This window comes from Canis lupus, chromosome 15 (assembly GCF_003254725.2).
Source record: "Canis lupus dingo isolate Sandy chromosome 15, ASM325472v2, whole genome shotgun sequence".
Classification (NCBI taxonomy): Eukaryota; Metazoa; Chordata; class Mammalia; order Carnivora; family Canidae; genus Canis; species Canis lupus.
This window is the reverse complement of record NC_064257.1, coordinates 14,623,853-14,646,768: the sequence shown is the minus strand read 5'-3', so window position 1 is coordinate 14,646,768 and position 22,916 is coordinate 14,623,853. Positions and strand designations below refer to the sequence as shown.

The 22,916-nt window shown below is 40.6% G+C and overlaps 1 protein-coding gene across 8 annotated transcripts in view; it reads right to left on the bottom strand.

Annotated features, from left to right (window-relative positions):
* The window catches only part of LOC112642569 (intracisternal A particle-promoted polypeptide), a 47,763-nt gene extending 31,832 nt beyond the window's left edge, over nucleotides 1–15,931 (bottom strand). For 3 of the 8 annotated variants that reach the window (XM_049094443.1, XM_049094446.1, XM_025420260.3), the window contains exons 1-3: nucleotides 15,782–15,930; nucleotides 12,235–12,576; nucleotides 7,422–7,853 (exon numbers count right to left, since the gene is read on the bottom strand). In XM_049094443.1, coding sequence (XP_048950400.1) covers nucleotides 7,422–7,853; nucleotides 12,235–12,526 — 724 coding nt within the window. In that variant the 5' untranslated portion in view covers nucleotides 12,527–12,576; nucleotides 15,782–15,930. Of the gene's footprint in view, nucleotides 1–7,421; nucleotides 7,854–12,234; nucleotides 12,577–15,513 lie in introns of all 8 variants that reach the window. The other 5 variants (XM_035698915.2, XM_025420263.3, XM_049094445.1 and 2 more) reach the window with 4 other exon arrangements.
* Nucleotides 15,932–22,916: the final 6,985 nt, after the last annotated feature.

The window sequence follows — 22,916 nt, the reverse complement described above, 5'->3', positions numbered from 1 at the left end:
TTCTCATTGTTACTAAAGAATATACTTTTCTGGGGACGCCTGAGTGGCTCAGCTGTTGAGCACTTGCCTTTGGCCCAGGGCGTGACCCTGGAGTCCCGGGATTGAGTCCCACATCGGGTTCTCTGTGTGGAGCCTGCTTCTCTTTCTGCCTGTGTCTCTGCCTCTCTCTTGCTGTGTCTCTCATGAATAAATAAAGTATTAAAAAAAAAAAAAGAATATACTGTTCTAGGGGTGCCTGGGTGGCTCAGTGGTTGTGCATCTGCCTTTGGCTCAGGTTGTGATCCCAGGGTCCTGAGATCAAGTCCTACATCAGGCTCCTCACAGGGAGCGTGCTTCTCCCTCTGCCTATGTCTCTGCCTCTCTCTCTCATGAATAAATAAATAAAATCTTAAAAAGAATATACTTTCCTTAAATCAAAGATTGTTTTTAACAATATGCTTCATAATATCTAATTTGAGGATTTTTTTTATTCTCTAATTTCAGGATTTCTAAACAAAGATGGCAAAGTAAAATAGGATAATGATTATCTAACTAAATAGAAAAATAAAATAGCCCAATATTCTACACTTATGACTTAATAACAAAAAGATAAAAATTAGTCACATACTTAAAAAAATAATAGTCAAAGCAAGAAACAAAAGATTCTAGTGGCATGAGGTCTGACTTTGAGCATGACTAGGTAGATTGTTCCTGCTCAAGGATGCTTAGTTGAGGTGAAGTGGGGATGAAAGTCAAACTGTGTCCCACTTGGCAAGCTATAAGACCTGGTCCCTTGAAAGGGCACTATTTTCTAATTTGCAGAAAGGCACCATATATGCTAGCAAGTGACTGTCTCCCAGCCTTGTCCCTATAGTCCAGAAGCAATTTTGAGCAAACAAGGTCAATTAACTAAATCTTGAGAATTCTCACTAATGACTAATATTTTGGAAAGGTAGAATGAGCAGGTAAGAAGCAGAACTGAGAAGTCAAAGAAAAAACAAGAAAACTACGAGAAGTCCTTTATAGGACCATTGGTCTTTACCATCTAACAGAGTATAGTACTAGCCGAAGTCCACACTAGTGAGACACATCCTTAGCATCCTTAGCTGGGTTAAGTAAGCCCTCATACGAGATCAAGAACAAAATCTTCGAGAGAACTCAGAGCCCAGGTCTCTAAGCAAATATCTAAGCCTTAGCTGATCTCTGTTCTTCTACCACCTTCATACTCAGGCTAGAAAGAAGAGGAGAAAACACAACACGGTCCTCAAATTTTATTTTATTTTTTTTAATTTATTTTTTATTGGTGTTAGTCCTCAAATTTTAGATGGAAGTTACACTAAGGTAGAAAGGATATCAAGAAGCATTAGCTCTTCCATTATCAGAGTGAACTGGTTTGAATAGAGTTCCTCAAGTTATACATGAGAAATATATCAAGAAATAACAATACAACTATTAAAATATATCCCAGGAAAAAGAAGAGAGATTGAAGAATTCATTCTGGAAGAAAACATTAGCCACAAATGGAAACAGAGTTGCCATACAGACTTCACAGGATGGAAATACTTAAGAATACAGATCTGGGGCACCTGGCTGGCTCAGTTGGTACAGTATGCAACTCTCGATCTCAGGATCTCAGGGTTGTGCGTTCAAAGCCCTGCGCTGGGGCAGCCCCAGGATCCCAGGGTGTGATCCTAGAGACCGTGGATCGAGTCCCGCGTCGGGCTCTCTGCATGGAGCCCACTTCTCCCTCTGCCTGTGTCTCTGCCTCTCTCTCTCTCTGTGTCTCTATGAATAAATAAATAAAATCTTAAAAACAAACAAACAAACAAAAAAAACCAAAGCCCTGCGCTGGGTATGGAGCCTATTTAAAACAAAAAATTTGGGATCCCTGGGTGGTGCAGCGGTTTAGCACCTGCCTTTGGCCCAGGGCGCGATCCTGGAGACCCGGGATCGAGTCCCACATCGGGCTCCCTGCATGGAGCCTGCTTCTCCCTCTGCCTGTGTCTCTGCCTCTCTCTCTCTCTCTGTGTGACTATCATAAATAAATAAAAATTAAAAAATAAAAATAAAAATAAAACAAAAAATTTAGGGGATCCCAGGTGGCTCAGCAGTTTAGCGCTACCTTCAGCCCAGGGTATGATCCCGGGGACCCGAGATCCAGTCCACATCAGGGTCTCTGCATGAAGCCTGCTTCTCCCTCTGCCTGTGTCTCTGCCTCTCACTCTCTCTGTGTCTCTCATGGATAAATAAAATATTTAAAAGTAAATAAACAAAAAATTTTTTAAAGAATATAGATCCTATTTTAAAAAAAGAGCTCCAAGACAGAATGAGATGCCTTGCTAAGGAAACAAAGTGAGAACTTGAAATGATAGTACTGCAGACTTAATAAATTAGAAACAAAAAGCACAACAGACATGACTAAAAAACTATCGATTTAGACTAAAGACTTAAACAACTGTGAATACATAGCAAATGAAAATATTTTAACATTAGATGATAAATCTGAAAGACCAAGAAATTCCAATAAAATGATGAAGACTGACACTCCTGGGCTGCTCAGTCAGTTGGGTGTCTGACTCTTGATTTTGGCTCAGGTCATGATTTCAGGGTGGTGGGATCAAGCCCTGAGTCAGGCTCTGCACTCAGCGTTCAGTCTGCTTGCTCCTCTCCCCCAGCTCCTCCTACCCCTGTTCTCATGCTCTCTTTCTCTAAAGTAAATAAATAAAACCTTAAAAAAAAAAGGATGAAGGCTACCAAGCATTAGAAGTATTGAGAAATCTCATATAGGAAGATTTCCCCTAAATGAAGGAAAAACCAAACCTTTAAAAGGAAAGGGTATATATTATATTCTAATGAAAAATGACAAACTTTAACACAAATCAAGAGTAATAAAAATAAACAAATGCCATTACCATTGCCTATTGAGTGTCATATTTCAGAGAATAAATAAAGCTTTATATTTGCTTCCTGAAATAACTGATCAGTTATTACTAGGTAATAAAAACAATGAGAACTAAGGTTTTAAAACAATAAATCTATTCTCATAGTTCAAAAGTACTTTTAGGGGGTGCTTGGATTGCTCGTTGGTTAAGCATTGACTCTTGATTTCAACTTAGGTCACGATCTCAGGGTCATGAGATCAAGCCCCAAGTCAGGCTCCACACTCAGCATTGAGTCTGCTTAGGATTCTTTCCCCTTCCCTTTTCTTCTCCCTCCCCCTCTGCTCCTCCCCTCCTCCCATTTTCTCTCAAAATAAATAAATAAAATCTTTAAAAAAGTTCACTGGGTCCTAGGGAGGTAGGCGGGGAACAGTTAAATATATGATGGGGATTAAGGAGTGCACTTGGTGTGATAAGCACCAGGTGATGTATGGAAGTGTGGAATCACTATATTGTACACCTGAAATTAATATTACCCTGTATATTAACTAACTGGAATTCAAGTAAAAACTTTTTTAAAGGATCACCTGGTGTGCCAGTGGTTGGGAGTCTGCCTGTGGCTCGGGTCATGATCCTGGGGTCCTGGGACCTGATCAATTCCCACATTAGCTCCCCGCGGGGAGCCTGCCTCTCCCTCTGCCTCTCTCTTTCTCTGTCTCTCATGAATAAATTAAAATAAAATCTTAAAAAAAAACTTTTTAAAAAAGCACACCTGGGTGCTAATCTTTTATATGAGTTGATACTAATCTTTTGGGGAAAAAAATAACAAAATAATTCTTCAGGCATCTAAGCAGAAAAAACAAATCATTTAAAAATAAGGACCAAGTCATAAACTTTGATTGGGGGCAGGGAGAAATATCATCATAACTTAAGAATATTATGCTGGGGGGTAGCTGGGTAGCTCAGTTGGTTAACTGTCCCACTCTTGATTTGGCTCATGATTTCATGGGTCATGAGATCAAGCCCTGTATTGGGCTCTGAATTCAGCAGGGAGTCTGCATGAGATTCTCCCTCTCCTCTCCCTCTGCCCCTCCTCCCCCTTGAGAGTGCGTGCACTCTTTCAATAAATAAATAAATCTTAAAAAAAAAAAATTATCCCCAAGGCAACTAGGTGGCTCAGTCAGTTAAGCAACCGACTCATGATTTCAGCTCAGATCATGATCTCAGGCTCATGAGATTGAGCCCTGCATCTGCGGCATGAGATTCACCTTTTCTCTTTCTTGGGTCTTCCCTTTATATGCATGGGTGTCCAGCACCTAGCTGGCCAAAGTGAGAGTTGATGGTTGTTATCAAGCAGTTATATCCCTCTGTTAGAAGCATCAGAGAGATTCCATTTATGAGTTTTTTAAAAATCTTATTCATTTATTTGACAGAGAAAGAGACAGCACAAGCACGGGGGAACATCAGGCAGATGGGGAGGGAGAAGCAAGCTCTCAGCTGAGCAGGGGCTCAATCCAAGGACCTTGGGATCATGATCTGAGCTGAAGGCCAACACTCAACTGACTGAGCCACCTAGGCACCCCTCCATTTATGACTTAAAGCTGAGCCTTCTAGGACGCATGTGCTGAAATAGCACCTATAGATAATGCCCACATTCATGTTTCTAATTTCCAAGGAAGGGTAGGGGCTGGGGATGGGGCTGGAGGTGAGGTTGAAGAATATTAGGTTAAGCTGTAGATTGGAAGACACCTGGGTTCAAGTCCAGGCTTTACCACTTACTAAATATGTGACAGGGACAAATTACCCAATCTCTCTGACTTCAGTTTACTCGTCTGTAAAATGGAAACGATTAAGAGTAAAACCTACTTTCTTTTTTTTTTTTTTTTTTTAAACCTACTTTCTATACTGTGAAAATTACGGGACGCCTGGATGGCTCAGTTCATCAAGACTCAGACTCCTGATTTTGGCTTAGGTCATGATCTCATGGGTCATGAGATTGAGCTTATGTTGGACCCTACTTAGAAGGGAATCTGAGATTCTCTCTCTCTCCTTCTGCCCCTCCTCCTGCTCACGGCACAAGCCATGTGCTCTCTCTCGCTCTCTCTCTCTCTGAAATAAAATCTTAAAAAAAAAGAATATTATGCTCATCCTCGAGGTGCCTGGATGGTTCATTTGATAAAACACACGACTCTTGATCTCAGGGTTGTATATTCGAGCTCCATGTTGGGTACAGAGATTACTTAAAAAATAATTTTAAAAATCTTTTTTCTTTTAAGATTTTATTTATTTGAGAAAGAGAGAGAGAGAGAGAGAGAGAGAGAGAGAGAGCACGCGCAAGCACACCAGCAGGGGGAGTGGGAGAGAGAGAAGCAGGCTCCCCACTGAGCGGGTGCCCAATGCCGCACTTGATCCCAGCCTGGGATCAAGACCTGTGCTAAAGGCAGATGCTTAACTAACTGAGCCACCCAGGTGCCCTAAATTTTAAAAATCTTTTTAAAAAAGTAATATTGGGCAGCCCGGGTGGCTCAGCGGTTTAGTGCCGCCTTCAGCCCAGGGCGTGATCCTGGAGACCTGGGATCAAGTCCCACGTTGGGCTCCCTGTTTCTCCCTCTGCCTCTGTCTCTGCCTCTCTCTCTGTGTGCCTCTCATGAATAAATAAATAAAATCTTTTTAAAAATAAATTAATTAGGGATCCCTGGGTAGCGCAGCGGTTTGGCGCCTGCCTTTGGCTCTGGGCGCGATCCTGGAGACCCGGGATTGAATCCCACGTCGGGTTCCCGGTGCATGGAGCCTGCTTCTCCCTCTGCCTGTGTCTCTGCCTCTCTCTCTCTCTCTGTGTGTGACTATCATAAATAAATAAAAATTAAAAAAATAATAATTAATTAAAATTGAAACATAAGGGGTGCCTGGGTGGCTCAATCAGGCTCCCTCCCTCTCCCCGTGCTCATGCTCGCTCTCTCAAATACATGAAATCTTTAAAAATAAAAAAAATCTGAAACACAAAACACTGTATGTTTAAATATACTAGAATTAAAATTTTCAAATAATAAAAACAAAAAATAAAATTGCAACACAAAATGAAACTTTTAATCTTTTAATGATATTCATCTTTTGTCCTTAACTGGTTAAGAACTTTTTAGAATGAGTACTTCCTGAGATAAAGAAATGTTCATCTGATATTAGTTATTGCTTCCCTTTCTTTACTTTTAGTGAGATTTAAATATACTTTTTGTATTATATAAATAGTATGTACAGAATGATTCTTATATTTTTTTCTGTTTATCCATCCAACCATACATCCACCCATCCATCATTCATCCTCTTATACAGAAGTATTTAGAAAGATGTTTACTGAATGTTAATTATAACTGGTTATTTCTGGGTAGTGGACTTTGGGGGAATTTGTTGTTTTATTATCCTTTATTACCTACACGTTTGTAGGAGAATGTACCATTTTTAAAAAGTAGTCATTCTCTAAAATGGCAAGAAATAGATGTATTATCATATAGGTAGTACTATTAAATCTCCTGAATTATTCCAGTGATAAATACAAAAAAATATATGTACTGGAAGAAAATCTACATATTTCACATAACATAATTTAACCATTTCTTTCTTTTTTTTTTAAGATTTTATTTATTTATTCATGAGAGACACACAGAGAGAGAGGCAGAGACATAGGCAGAGGTAGAAGCAGGCTCCATGCAGGGAGCTCAATGTGGGACTAGATCCCAGGACTGTGGGATCACATTGAAGGCAGGTGCTCAATTGCTGAGCCACCCAGGCATCCCAATTTAACCCTTTCTATTAAGTTTTTTGCTCTCTCTGAATTTTGTCGTAGAGTCTCATTATTTTTCTACATAAATTGCCCACTTTTTCTCTAATATGATCAAAAAGAAAGTTTCAAAGTTGAAATATCTTAAAATCTTTTTTTAAAAAATCCTCCATTTGGGACACCTGGGTGGCTCAGCGGTTTAGTGCCTGCCTTAGACTCAGGGCGTGATCCTGGAGTCACAGGATCAAGTCCCACACTGGGCTCCCTGCATGGAGCCTGCTTCTCCCTCTGCCTGTATCTCTGCTTCTCTCTCTCGGTCTCTCATGAATGAATACATAAAATCTTTTTTAAAAAAGGCTATATATATCAATATGAAATTAATTTTATAATGAGAAGACTTACAGGATTTATTGAATTTGGGTTTTGTTTTTAGCATACGCATTTTCCTCAAATGTCAGGTTTTGCTGAATTTTTTAAAGAAGCATGAGGAAATCTTACACTGAAATAATCAGTACTACCCAATACAGCAGTGGTGTTTTAGCTCTGTGAATAATTTTATCTATAGCTCTGATCTTAGTATTTAATCTCAAGAAAGATATGTAAGGATTTCATTAATATAATGGATAGAAATCCTGAAATACTACTAACTGCAAAACACAAAAGTTGTATCTTGCATATAATAATCATTCAATAAATGTTTGCTATTGAACTGAAAAATGAAAACATCACATTTCAAACAGAAAAAGACACTGGATATGGACTTATTTGATATGCAAAAAAATTATTACCTTCTATATACTTTAAAAGCCTCTGAGGAGGTAATAAAGGGAATCGAATTGGTTCTAGTACTTCCACCACATGTTTTCTTCTTTTTCCCAGGTCCTTCAGAATCCATTGCATTGCAGCTAAGAAGACCTGATACTCATCCTCAATACTGAGCTCTTCGCTTCGCAAAATTTTGATCAATTGATCTTTTGTAAGTGCCAGGAACTCTTCCCCACTATGAACCTCTAAGAAATGGACATGAATGTAGTTTTCTGTGAATTCCAAAAGGTCATGGCAGGCAATTTGCTCAGAGAACTGAAAGATCCCAATGCAGTTCAATGGATCAATCTGTCCTTTCAGAAATTCACAGCACAGATTAACAACTTCAGTCAACTGTAGCATGTCTGCTGCGACAATCAGTTCCTGGACGTTATTCACACCTATATTCACTATACCTGGGAAAGTAGGGAAACAAAATAAACAAAATAAACACAAACATTTGATTTATATTAAAAAAGCATTATACTTAATTCCACTGATAACTTAGAATTTGCTGATAAATGCTAAATAAAAAGGCAACAAAGGATTTGTAGAAAGAGTGCAAAATTTAAACGATGATACCTAACATTTATGGAACACTTACAATGATGGATTCATTGCTTTATACATTCATTTAACTGTCCCTAAAACCCCATATAGTAGGTATTATTTTTTCTTTTTCTATCAATTAAGCAAAGTTTATTTATTATATATTTTAAAAACTTTAAGTTGGCTCCACATCCAGCATGGAACCCAATATGGGGCTTGAACTTACAACCCTGAGATCAAGACCTGAACTGAAATCAAGAGTACCGACTGAGCCACTCAGAAATCAGAAAGTTTAAATGTGGGCAGCCCCAGTAGCTCAGTGGTTCAGTGCCGCCTTCAGCCCAGGGCATACATTCTGCAGACCTGGGGTGAGTCCCAGATCAGGCTCCCTGCATTGAGCCTGCTTCTCCCTCTGCCTGTGTCTCTGCCTCTCTCTCTCTTTCTATGTCTATCATGAATAAATAAATAAAATCTTTAAAAAGAAAACATTAAAAAAAAAAGTTTAAATATCTCCAATCAGGGGCGCCTGGGTAGCTCAGTGGTTGAGTGTCTGCCTTTGGCTCAGGTCATGATCCCCAGATCCTGAGATCAAGTGCCACATCAGGCTCCCCACAGGGAGCCTGCTTCTCCCTCTGCCTGTCTCCTGCGCCTCTCTGTGTCTCTCATGAATAAATAAAATCTTTTAAAAAAAATTTGTAAGCCCCTAAACTGCACTCTCTATAAAGCTCTGAGAAGACAGCAGCCCTGCCTGTCTTGTTTACTGTCATATCCCTAGAGCTTAGCTCACGGGAAGTATTCATATGGGGCACAATGCTGGCTCCGTCAGCACAGCATGTGTTTCAGGGGTTCTGAGTTCAAACCCCATATTGGGTATAAAGCTTTTTTTTTTTTTTAAAAAGATTTTATTTATCCATTCATGAGAGACACAGAGAGAGGCAGTGACACAGGCAGAGGGGGAAGCAGGCTCCCTGTGGGGAGCTCGATGTGGAACTTGATCCTGGGACTCCAGGATCACATCCTGAGCGGTTAGGCAGATGCTCAATGGCTGAGCCACCCAGGTGTCCCTAAAGGTTATTTTTCTAAAAAAAAAGTACCCATAAATATCTGTTGAAAGAATGAATGATTAAAGTTAAATGGAAATGTCTTGTATCATATATCACATAGCTAATTAGTGACAGAGCTAGATCACAAATCCAGGTTATTTGATTCTAAGTATATAAATATCTATGGTGAGAAATATCTGTAAAGACCGATCAGCACTGGAGCAGCCCCTGCGGCGCAGCAGTTTAGCGCCGCCTACAGCCCGGGGTGTGATCCTGGAGACTCAGGATCGAGTCCCGCGACGGGCTCCCTGCATGGAGCCTGCTTCTCTCTCTGCCCCCCTCTCTCTCTATGAATAAAGAAATAAAAAATCTTAAAAAAAAAGTTAAAAAAAAGACCTATTAGCACTGTGAATGGTTAATAAGTAATGTATACATTAGCCCAAAGGAGAGACCAACAGAATAACAGGTTTTGTTGCACCCCCATCCCCCAAAAAGGAAAAGCTATTACAATGAAAATGAAAGAACGTATTTTTTAAAGAATGAATTGTATCAAAAACTGCAAAGTTCCCTGTCCAGTAAATACTCAATATTCATTTTCTTTTCATCCTTATAAGGTTCTGCTAAGGGCAGCCCCAGTCGCGCAGCGGTTTAGTGCTGCCTGCAGCTCAGGGTGTGATCCTGGAGACCTGGGATCGAGTCCCACATTGGGCTCCTTGCGTGGAGCCTGCTTCTCCCTCTGCCTGTGTCTCTGCCTGCGTGTGTGTGTGTGTGTGTGTGTGTGTGTGTGTGTGTCAAGAATAAATAAAATCAGGGATCCCTGGGTGGTGCATCGGTTTAGCGCCTGCCTTTGGCCCAGGGCATGATCCTGGAGACTCAGGATCGAATCCCACGTCAGGCTCCCGGTGCATGGAGCCTGCTTCTCCCTTTGCCTGTGTCTCTGCCTCTCTCTCTCTCTCTCTGTGTGACTATCATAAAAAAATAACAAATAAAAAATAAATAAATAAATAAAATCTTTAAAAAAAAAGTTTCTGTTAAGAACCTTGATTTTGTTGTGGATGGGTTATAGACAGCAGTTATTGGGCACAGCTAACAGAAAAGCTTAAAAAGACAGCACAGACTCAGCTAGCAGGCCCTTTGCATTTCCCCTTCCTCCTTCCACTGGCTGGAATTCAGCGATCCAGAGATTAGAAGCTACAAGCTATACATGGTAGAGCAAATTGTTGGGAGACTAATAGACACTAGTGACATCATGAAACCACCATACCATCTTTGGGACACCTACTATGAATTCATTTTTGTGGAAAAATGAACTATCTTGTTAAGCCATGTGATAGCTTTTACTAGTAGCCAAATTCTGTTAATTTTTTTTTTAAGATTTTATTTATTTATTCATAGACACAGAGAGAGAGGCTGAGACACAGGCAGAGGGAAAAGCAGGCTCCACACAGGGAGCCCGATGTGGGACTCGATCCCGGGTCTCCAGGATCACACCCCAGGCTGCAGGCGCTGCCAAACTGCTGCGCCACCGGGGCTGCCCCTGTTCTTAATTGTTATATCAATTTTAGCCTTAAATGTCAATATTCTAGAATGTTGTTTCTCCCAGGTATACTCAACAGCTTTTATTTCTCTGAGTTTTACCACTTTTTATTTATTCGATGGAAGTGCTAATCACCAATATGGTGATAGTAGTGGGAACATCTTTCACTAAGTATCTCTTGTTGCTACCCTTAGACAAGAAAGGCAGAATAGACACTTTGCAGCTTTTCTTGTTTTTATGTAGTTCAACACTAATTCCATTGGATTAATCTGCATTAATTTACATTTTGCAAATAAGAGAAGCAGGACATTTATGAAGCTGTTTTCAGCTCACTCAAGTCATTTACAAAAGGTAAAAAAAAATCCCTCAATGCTAATTTGCATATTAGCTAATAGATAAGGCTGAACTTTCAGTAAATAAAAGTCATTTTTATAATCTCCAAATTAAGAGTTATTTTCTGATACTTTCGCAAAACGTAGTATGAAACAACACAATAAACCTCCTTTTGTCATTTTCCAGGTTTAAGTACCATGCATTAAATAAAGAATACTTTAGCAGGTCACATAATTATCTTCCAACAAGTAATCCTTTTTTTTTTTTCCAACAAGTAATCCTTTAAGGACAGCATGATGACCAAACATAGTTTTTGTTTTCAAACATTTTTTTTCCAATTATAAGAGTAATATATATTCACCACACACAAAAAAAACTTCAAAGCAGAAAAGTATAAAAACGAAAATCATGCATTTTCCCACAGACATACACTATATTAACACTTCAGCATCTTTCAAATCTTTTTTCCATATATATTTGTTATATACCACATAAAACTTATACTTCATAGTTTTTTGTGTACATTTTCTAATCTTATTAAAACTCTTCAAAAACATTTTATTTTATTTTTAAAAAACATTTTATTTATTTATTCATGAGAAACAGAGAGAGAGAGGCAGAGACACAGGCAGAGGGAGAAGCAGGCTCCATGCAGGGAGCCCGACGTGGGACTCGATCCTGGGACACCAGGATCACGCCCCGGGCCAAAGGCAGGCACCAAACCGCCGAGCCACCCAGGTGTCCCCAAAAACATTTTAAAAATAAAAGTTTTAACTAAAATACATACATACCGATTATAAATATTTTAAGAGGCAAAAGAAAAAGAGGGAAAAATAAAGATCTTCCATATTCCATGAGCCAGAGATAAACACTTAGTAACATTCTGGTCTTTTTCCTATGTACAAATATACATAATTTTTTTCTTTACAAAACTAGAGCAGTGTTTATATGCAATTTTTTTCATTTAATATATTGTAAACACTCTTCCATAATATATTTATTTAAATAATTTGAGAGATCTAAAAAATATTCCATGGTATATAATGTGCCACAATTTATTTAACCATATAACCTACTGAAGGATAATTAATTGTATTCAATTATGTACTGTTTTATACATAATGTTACAATACACATCCTGGTACATAAACATTTGTCTGTAACACTAATTAATTCCTTGATTCCTAGAAAAGGAATACTGAGTCAAAAGATAGGAACTTTTCAAACACTCATAATAACATACTATCGAATTACTTTCCATATAAGTTGTATCAACTCATTACAATGAGTGATTACATCATTCTTCACTCAAAGCTATAGGCTCATTTAACATACCTGTATAAATGAAATCTAGAAGTATTTGAAAGATTCCAGCTTCAATTCCTAGAATCTGTACAACATCTTTTGAGGACTCTTTCATTCCTCCAGTGAACAAAGCTGCAAAGTAAGGACTACTGGCAGCCAAAACCAGTCGATGAACTTTAAAAGTTTCCTTTCCAACTTGTAACTGCACATCACAGAAATGCTCTCCATTCCTCATTTTATTGACCTGGGCCAAGATGAGTTGGGCATGTTTATCTGATGAAAAAGGACTATCACCAGCCTTGGGACAGGCCTCATTAGCCATGATGGTGACAGATTAATTAAAAGGACTGTTGCCCATAACCTGTTCCTACCCTGAAAAACAAAATAGAAGGAAATAAGACAAAATATTTTTGTGTTTAACACATCTTCTATTTACACACAAATGAAATATTCCCTACCTTCAAGAAGCTTACAATCTATTTAGGGACATAAAATACACATGAAACAAGTAAGGACTAAAGCTGTGTGGTACTATTCCTAATAGGGTTTCAGGAAGGGAATAAGTAATAAGGCCTAAAATAATTGGAGGATGCTTCACAGTAGAAATGGGACCTGAACTGGATGCTGCAAGATAAATATTAACATATGAGGAGAGGGCATAAGCCCTTCTGGGTGAAATGAAGAAAATAAGGTACAAAGGTAGAAGTTTTTGTACACTGTAGTAGGGAAGCATACACTCAAGCCAGAATGAATTTTCAAAAAGCAACTGTGATCAGGCCAACTGTCTGCTTACAGTCCTTCAATCTGACACTAAGCACACAAAGCCCTTCAAATCTCACCTCCTTCTACCTGTCCAGTCTTATCTCCCGTACTCTTCTTTGAACTTAATACTCCAACAAAATCTAACAATTTGTAGTTCTCTCAAAGTGTCTCTTTCAAGATATCCTTCCCCACCTTTTCCTTTTGGATCTTTGTTACAATTCAAGACTCTGTTCATACATAATTTCCTGCAGAACTTCCCTGTTCCTCTCTCCTCTGGATTTGGTGCTCACCCTAAATTTACTTATTTTTTTTTTAAAGATTTTATTTATTCATTCATGACAGACACACAGAGAGGAAGAGAGAGAGAGGCAGAGACACAGGCAGAGGGAGAAGCAGGCTCCATGAAGGGAGCCCGATGTTGGACTCCATCCCAGGTCTCCAGGATCCGGCCCTGGGCTGAAGGCGCCGCTAAACCCGAGCCACCAGGACTGCTCTAAATTTACCTATTTTAGAGCCTATAGCACGCTCTATCTTGCCAGACACTCTACCACTCTATTCCCTACAGACACACACATCCTCTGAAAGCTTCCCTTTTTCTAAAAAAAAGATTTTATTTATTCATGAGAGACACAGAGAGAGAGGCAGAGACACAGGCAGAGAGAGAAGCAGGCTCCATGCAGGGAGCCCAATGTGGGACTCGATCCTGGGACTCCAGGGTCACGCCCTGAGCCAAAGACAGACGCTGAGCCCCTGAACCACTCAGGCGCCCCTCTGAAAGCTTCCTGAAAGACAGTTCCTTAAAATTAGGAACTATTTTTCATATCAATAGCACCAGTACCTAAGATATATTAGGTTTTCAAATATTTGTGAAATGAACAAGTACAGTGAGAAAATAACAGCTTAGCTTGTTTTTGTCTAACTACGATAGGCTCGCCACACATTCTGCCACAATTAAGAGGCTGGAAGAAAAGATACTGTTATTTGAAACCAGAGAGTAAGAAACTGAAGCTCAAAGCTTCTCAAGGACACAGCATTAGTATAATGAGAGTCTCAGTATTTGAATCTAAGTCTTAGTACTCTAAATCCTGGGCTTTTCCTACCAGATCACCCACACAGTAACTGTTAGGACAACCTATAGAGAAAGGGTTTGAAACCCAAATACAGACATTGAGGAATGAGCCCTTATGGACTCAAGGGTAAATTGTCATGTCTCAGAACTGTTACATGTACTTTCCAGGGGATGAACAGAGAGGTAGCAAAGACCTGAAAACAGCCTTACAGCTTCAACAATGAGAATTGAAAGGATAAATCCAACTTACTTTTTAAGAAACCAGGAGATCCGGTAATATAAGACATTTGAAGATGAAGCACAGGGAAATCTTAAAATGACTACGGTTCTGTAATCTAAGCGTCAAAGGGAACTAGTAATAAAACTGACAGAAAGGTGTGGGCTGATATTAGAAAAAAGTGGCTACATTTACAGCGCTTAAACTTATCAAAGTAAAACTAATGAAGCTGATTATCTAGGAATTGAGAAATTTGAGAAGTTCCAGAGCAGCTGCTAAAATTTCACATCAGCATTTACAGAATTCAACATATTACATTTAACTGGCATATAAAAGCAAACAGTGCATTTATCTCTACATAGAAATTCGACCTGCAGATATTATTAAACATGACGTAGCTGTGAGGCATTTTTGTTTTAGATTTCTTCCTGTCACCAGAGTTTGGATCCCAGTGGCTTAGTTACAAGGCACCTCCTCTATCCCAGCTTCAAGTCATCAAGCACAGCCACTGAACTAAAACGCTGCCTCCTGCTACAAACGAGCTCACTGAACACCCATCCACTCCGGTAGCAGACAGCAGAAATCCTAATCTGTTACCATGCTTCTTAGTAATTGCTGATACTATCCCGCTGCCCGTGAAGAACTTCATTTCCAAAGGAACGAGTACAACTAACTCCGGGACACACTGCACAGGAATGTGAGGGACGTGGTTCAAGAGACCCAAGCTTGAATGGGAGATTATCAGGTGGAGAAGCCCGGAAGTAAAGACCTATGTTTGGTGTCCTTGACTTTACCGCCGAGAGCATCGGGAAGCTGCTTCAGCAAACGATGGCAGAAAGAGCAAGCGTTTAACAAAAAAAAAGAAAAGAAAAGAAAAGAAAAGAAAAGAAAAGAAGAAAAGAAAAAGAAAGAAAAGAAAAGAAAAGAAAGAGAAAGAAAGAAAGAAAGAAAGAAAGAAAGAAAGAAAGAAAGAAAGAAAGAAAGAAAGAAAAAAAAAAAAAAAAAAGGCGGCAGCAGCTCTTGGGCAGCCCGAGTGGCTCAGCGACTGGGTGTCTACCTTCAGCCCAGGGCGTGATCCTGGAGACCCGTGAGGAGCCTGCTTCTCCCTCTGCCTTGTCTCTGCCTCTGTGTGTCTCTCATGAATAAATAAAATCTTTAAAAAAAACAAAACAAACAAAACAAAACAACGGGGCTCTTTGCGCCTGAGTGAGAACCCCCTAAGCTGCTGCGACCCTACAAGCGGATAAACATTCGTCGCTACCTAATTGGTCCGCCACGGGCTGGGGCTGACCGGCTGCGGGCTCGGCCTTCGGATTCCCGGGTGGGGGCGGGGAGAGGAGAGGCAGGAGCGGAGCGGACCAAGCGAAAAGGTGCGGACGGAAACACTTCGAATAGGAGGCCGGCGTGAGCGGCCGGAGGAAGCGGCTCCGGAGGCTCCTCTGCTCTGCTCAGGGGGCCCGAGAGCCGCAAGCGCGAAGAGGTCGTTCCCAACCCCGTCACAGTCGCGCCCGGACGCAGGCCCTTCTTACCCGCCGCTTCCCCTTCCCGCCGGCGCACGCTCCCCGCCTGCGCGCGCAGTCTCCACCCGCGCCTGCGCGGAGAGGGCGGGGGAACCCCGGCTGGGCCGCCGAGGCGGAGGTGGCTGGGCCCCGCGAGCCGCCGGGGGCTGGAGGCGACGCCAGGCCGTCCGCAGAGCGCTCCTCGGGCGCTGCCAGCGCTGGTCGGCTGTGCGCGTGCGCAGTGTTCTTCCGCTCGCGGGGAGCGGCCCTGGCCCGGGGCTGGTGTGGGAACCGCCGCCTGCGACCTGCGCGGCTGCAAGTCCCAGCTCCTGCCTGCTGGGGTTGGCCCGCCGGACCGTCCCACGCCGCCTACGCCCTCTCCACTCTTGGGGTGTCCCAGGCACCTAGCGAACCTCATGGTTAAAGGAAAGACGGAGACGAGCCCCCGGCGCTGAGCTGCTCCCTATTCTTTTTTTCTGAGATTTTTTAAAAAAGATTTTATTTAATCATGAAAGACACACACACACAAAGACACAGGCAGCGGGAGAAGCAGGCTCCACGCAGGGAGCCCGACATGGGACTCGATTGTGGGTCTCCAGGTTCACACCCTGGGCTGAAGGCGGCGCTAAACCGCTGAGCCACCAGGGCTGCCCTGAGTTTTTTGTTTTTTTTTTTTTTTTTTGAGACATATAACATTAGCTTCATTTACAACGTGATTCGATATTTCTGTCTTCTCTTTATTCCTTACCATTCACTCAAATCATTTTCTGAGTTTGCCTGACCAAGCCTGGCATTTGAATGGATGCCTGCTTTGAGCGAAGGGGGGACTCACTGTCTGACTGTCGAACCTCGTAATATCCCACATTCGTGGCTTTCAAATGTTTTGACCTCAGCCAACGGTGAACAAAAACATTCTGCTTCAAACCCAATGATACCACATACGTATATATAGATGTGTATATCTGAAACAATTTCACAGTACTATATACTTACTGCCAGCAAGGCACTGAATTTCTATTTCTTTTCGATTTATTACCCCTACCCCCCAAAAAAAGCTAAGAGGGACACGTTGTCAGAAAAATTATTTTCAAAGACTTGGAAATGAGCAAAGCAATTACCTGGGTGCCCTTCTCGTGTAAGGCTGGGCACTGCCTAGCAGACTCTGGAAGGATTTGAGTCCATGAGGACCTCTGACTTTCTATTAACTAAGCTATTTTGCAAGAGAATAGGTGTTTAAAATGATTCTTGTCCACTGTAGAAAAGATAACACAAAAACATTAAGTTATGTTGACCTATGGGATATAAACCACTTTTGCCTCTCAGCAAATTCATTTCAACATTCCTGATTCTTAGCAAATTCATACAGAATTCCTGTAACATTTTCGTGTCTCTCATTAATTAATATAAATAACATTTTTGGCATGTGTTTATTTTATATTTCTATGACAGTCATAATTTTACCTTTTGGAAAATTATACTTTAGCACCATTAAAATTAACTTCCCAACCTAGTATTGGATTGCACCCAGCAATTTGAAAACCAGTGTATATACCTAGGAGCAGAATTGCTGGGACATATGGCATATACATCCTCTTTTCAGATCTCAGGGGGATTTACATTCCCACCAGCCGTCAATGAGTTCCCTTCCTCCACATACTTGCCAACCCTTAGTATCATAACCTGGTGACTGTAAAATGGTGTTTCATTTTGTTATAATTTACATTATCTCATTATTTATGAGATCAGGCAGTAAAAAGATGTTCATAAGATGCTACAACTGAATTGTGTCCGCCCCCCCCCCCGCGCTAAAATTTATGTTGAAGCCCTAAACTCCCAGTGTATTCCCCTTGAACCCATTTACCCACTATGTACATAAAGAAGAGGTCAAGTGAGCACATGGAGGCGGTAGCTGCCTACAAACCAAGAGAGAAGCCTCAGAATGAAACCTACCTTGTTGGCACTTTGATCTTGGACTTCCAAACCTCCAGAACTATGAGACATAAATTTCTATTGTTTAAGCAACCCAGTCTGTGATATATTTTTTTAAAAGATTTTATTTATTTACTCATGAGAGACACACGCACGGAGAGAAAGAGACACAGGCAGAGGGAGAAGCAGGCTCCATGCAGGGAGCCCGTCGTGGGACTCAATTCCGGGTCTCCAGGATCATGCCCTGGGCCAAGGCAGGCGCTAAACCGCTAAGCCACTCGGGCTGCCCTGATATTTTGTTATAGCAGTCTAAACAGTCTAATACATAGCCAGCTAAGTTTCTTCTTCCATAAAATGGCTATTCATGTGTTCTCTATTCAATTCCTTAGACTATTCATCCATGCCATACTTTTTTTTTTTTTTTTTCCATGATAGTCATAGAGAGAGGAGAGAGAGGCAGAGACACAGGCAGAGGGAGAAGCGGGCTCCATGCCGGGAGCCCGACGCGGGACTCGATCCCGAACTCCGGGATCGCGCCCTGGGCCAAAGGCAGGCGCTAAACCGCTAAGCCACCCGGGCTGCCCGATCCTCTCAATTTTATCTTTGTTTCCTACTTCATTAATTTCTGCTCTTATGTATATTATTTACTTATCTTAGTTTTCATTGAACTTATTGTTTTCTTACTTTTTAGTTTCTTAAGTTTTTGAGTTGCTTAGTTCCTGATTTTCAGTCTTTTTTCTTTTAAAATCTAAGTTAAGGCTATAAATTTTCCTCTCAGTAGTGCTCATAATGTAGACATGAATAGTACCCCTGGAAGTTAGGCAACAAAGTAGCCCTGTTGGTTATAGTTGGTGGTAGAGACACAGCTGACAAGGGAAACAATCAAATTGTCTGGCAGGAAAGGTTAAAAGCTCAAGTGCTAAAATCAGAATGCCTGAGTTGAAAATTCAGACTGTCCTTTACTAGTTGTGTGACTTTGGGCTAGTTATTATGCTTCCATTTCTTCATCAATAAAATGCAATGAATATCTACTTTATGATGCTTTATAAATATTAAATGCATTAATGTATATAAGGTATTTATACGAGGACGCCTGGGTGGCTCAGTGGTTGAGCGTCTGCCTTTGGCTCAGGGCCTGATCCTGGAATCCTAGGTTAGAGTCTCGTGTTGGGCTCCCTGCATGGAGCCTGCTTCTCCCTCTGCCTATGTCTCTGCCTCTCTCTGTGTCTTTCATGAATAAATAAGTAAAATCTTAAAAAAAAAGAAAAAAGGTATTAATATTTTCAGGAATAAACATTTAGCTATTATTTTTCTTATTTATCCTGTTTTCATTGCTTGAAATAAGTAACCATGAATTTATAGTGGCATTGATTTACCCAGTTGAATGATTTTCCCTCAATAGAACTTTGCAGCCTACCTGGATACAGAAAAGCAATCATTTGGACCGATCCAGGATTAAGGTTTTGCCACATATATAGAGTGAATAGAAAAATGGGTCAAGGACATTGCGGATTTTATGACAGTGGTCATGAACTGAAAGAGTCATTCTTAAGAGCCCCAGGAAACTTGTTCAATAGAGCATGGCAGTATGTTCAAGGCCCCAGATAAATCTGTGGCTGAGGTCTACTGTTTGCTAAAATTCTTCTCTTGCTAACTTTTGTTTTGTTTTGTTTTTACTGAGAGGACCTGAAGAAGAAAGAGAAAGGGGAGACATGAGAGTGAGCTTAATTTATGCAATCAATGCTTAATGAGTGCCAACAATGTGCCAAACACTGGTTCTGGTGATATAGCAGTGAACAAAAAATTTCCTGTTATTGTGGAATTATATTCTGACTGAGGAGGCAGAAAATCAACAGATAAGTGAATAAATATATGATATATCAGGGGATGATAAGTGCTATGAAGAGGATAAAGAAGGATAAAATGATAGAGTGACATATTAGGGAAGGAGTGCTATTCTAGACAACATGGTCAGGGAAAGCCTTTCTAAGAAGATAACATTTGATCAGAGGCTTTAATGGAGAGGGAGAGCCATGTAAAGAAGAATTCTAGATAGATAAAAAAGTAAATGCAGGGGCCCCTGGGTAGGGTCCGTTAGGCTTCTAACTCTTGATTTCAGTCCAGGTTATGATCTCAGGGTTGTGAGATTGAGCCCTGCATTGGGTTCCACGCTGGGCATGGAACCTGCTTAAGATTCTTTCTCTCTGTCTCTCCCTTCCCCTGTTCCTCACTGTCCTTGCTTGCTCTCTTTCTCTCTCTTTCTCTCTCTCTCTAAAAGAAAAGAAAGAAAAGAAAAGTAAATGCAGGGGCACCTGACTGCTCAATCAGTAGAGCACGCGACTCTTGATCTCAGGGTCATGAGTTCGAGCCCCACATTGGGAAAATAAACTTAACAAAAATAAATAAATGAAAGAAGAGAAAAGTAAATGCAAATGTCCTATGGTGAGAGTATGCTTAGGATATTTAAGAAATAGCAAGGAATCCATTTTTACTGGAGAAATATTAGCAAGGGCAAAGAAGAGTTTTAGAATATGAAGGCAGATGGGTAGCTTAGAGCAGTATCACATGGTGTCATATACAGCAAGAGCTTTGGCTTTTTTCTTGGTGAAATAGCTATGCTGCTGAATGTGTTTTCATTGTTATTTGTTTTGTTTTCTGAATGACAAAGGACAAATGGCTCTCACACACTTCTGCACATAAAAACCCAAAGAATTACCAAAGAATTAAAAAACACTAATTTGAAAAGATATATATGCACCTCTATGTTTATTGCAGCACTATTTACAATAGCCAAATTATGGAAGCAGGGCAGCCCGGGTGGCTCAGCGGTTTAGCGCTGCCTTCAGCCCAGGATGTGATCCTAGAGATCCGGGATCGGGTCCCACGTTGGGCACCCTGCATGGAGCCTGCTTCTCCTTCTGCCTGTGTCTCTGCCTCTCTCTCTCTCTCTGTGTGTGTCTCTCTCATTAATAAATAAATAAATAAAAAACCTTTAAAAACAAAAAAAAACAAATTATGGAAGCAATCCAAGTGTCTATCAAAAGATGAATGGATAACAGATATATATATATATACACACATATACATATATATGGATATATATAGGGATATATATACACACACATATATATAAAGGAATGTGATATATTTATAAAGGAATATTATTCAGCCATAAAAAATGAAATCTTGCCATTTGCAACAGCTTGGATGGATGTAAAGGGTATAATGCTAAGTGAAATAAGTCAGAGAAAGACAAATACCATATTATTCACTCATATATGGAATTTAAGAAATGAAACAAGCAAATGAAAAAAAGAGACAAACCAGAAAACGCTCTTAACTATAGAGAACAGAAGGTTATCAGAGGGGAGGAGGGTGGCGGGAAGGACTAAATAGGTGATGGGCATTACAGAATATACTCTTCCTGATGAGCACAGGGTGATGTACAGAACTGTAAACTTCCTGGAATTTAAATTAAAAAAAAAAAAAAAAAAAAAAAAAAAAGGAAAACCCACCCAGACAAATTGTCTGAGTTCAGGTCAGTCCTTAAAGAACTACACGGGGGATCCCTGGGTGGCTCAGCGGTTAAGCACCTGCCTTTGGCCCGGGACATGATCCTGGAGTCCCGGGATAGAGTCCCACATCGGGCTCCCTGTATGGAGCCTGCTTCTCCCTCTGCCTGTGTCTCTGCCTCTCTCTCTCTGTGTGTGTCCCTCATGAATAAAAAAATAAAATATTAAAAAAAAAAAAAGAACTACACATGTTCCAGAGACCTGATTGTTGAGCAGATAATGGAGGGACTCTAAGGTGTTTCTCTGTCTAGCCTGGGCACTCTTCTCCCATGCCCTGATCTCTCACCTTTTCCTTGTATATTGGTTGTAAACATTTGTGTTTCTGGCTAACCCTGAGACCAGGACAGGCAGACATGGGGAGCACCTGAGCAAGCAAATTGTAAGTTTGAGTAGATGCTCAATGTGGTCATTGTGTGATATGGAATTTCAGCATTCCAGGACATGGGCTTGGCAATGGATGGTTCAAATAGAGTGGAGAACAGTCATGATTTACCTCCTGTTGATAAATGTTTAAAACTAACATTTTTTAAAGTCAAGTTTATATTTTTACTATTTTATTTATTTATTCACGAAGACAGAGAGAGAGGAAGAGGGAGAAGCAGGCTCCCTGCGGACCAGGAGCCTGATGCAGGACTCAATCCCAGGATCCTGGGATCATGACCTGAGCTGAATGCAGACGCTCAGCCACTTAGCCACCCAGGCACCCTAAGTTAAGTTTATTGAGGTATAATTTACATACAGTAAAATTTATCCTTTTTAAGTATATAGTTCTGAGTTTTGACAAATGTGTTAGTCCAGTTTATACATAAATAACCTGGATTTTGGATAGTTATCCATCCAAAAATAAGATGCCAATATGAGATTAAACATGCAAGGATTTCTTTTTTATTTATTTATTATTTTAAAGATTTTATTTATTTATTCATGAGAGACACAGAGACAGACAGAGGCAGAGACACAGGCAAAGGGAGAAGCAGGCTCCATGTAGGGAGCCCCTGATGTGGGACCCGATCCCGGGGCCCCAGGATCATGCCCTGGGCTGAAGGTGGCACTAAACCACTGAGCTACTGGGCTGCCCACATGCAAGGATTTCTTGGGATGGACAATACTTATAGCAGAAATGAGAAGGGAGCCAGGAACAGCTGGGTGAACTATCTGATCACAATGCCAACTTCATCCAGAGGAAAAAACAAAAGCAAACAAAAAAACAAAGAGAAAAGGTTGAGAGTATCCTTGAATGTTAGGAAGTCTAAAGAAAGACCAGATGTCAAGGCCTTTGAGAGTCTTTGAGCTAAAGCTGACCTTCTGGGCAGCCCAGGACCCAGCAGGTAGGGCCCTTGGTCAATTATGCTTCCTGCAGTTGAAAGTCTGCAAGGCACATTCAAACAGCCATCAGAAGTAGAAAGTCATGTAGCCTACCACAATCAAGATATAAATTATTTCCATCACCCAATAAAGTAACATAACTTTTGAGGACTTATTTTCTTTACACTCTAACCACAAATATTTCCGTTATCTTCAAATACCTTCTGCAATTTGCTTGGTAAACTTTTTTTTTTTTTTTTTTTTTTTTGCTTGGTAAACTTTTGAAACAAATTATCACAGTCAATTTCAACAGCTTAATATATGGCTTCCATTAATAATTGAATTCATCATGGCAAAGG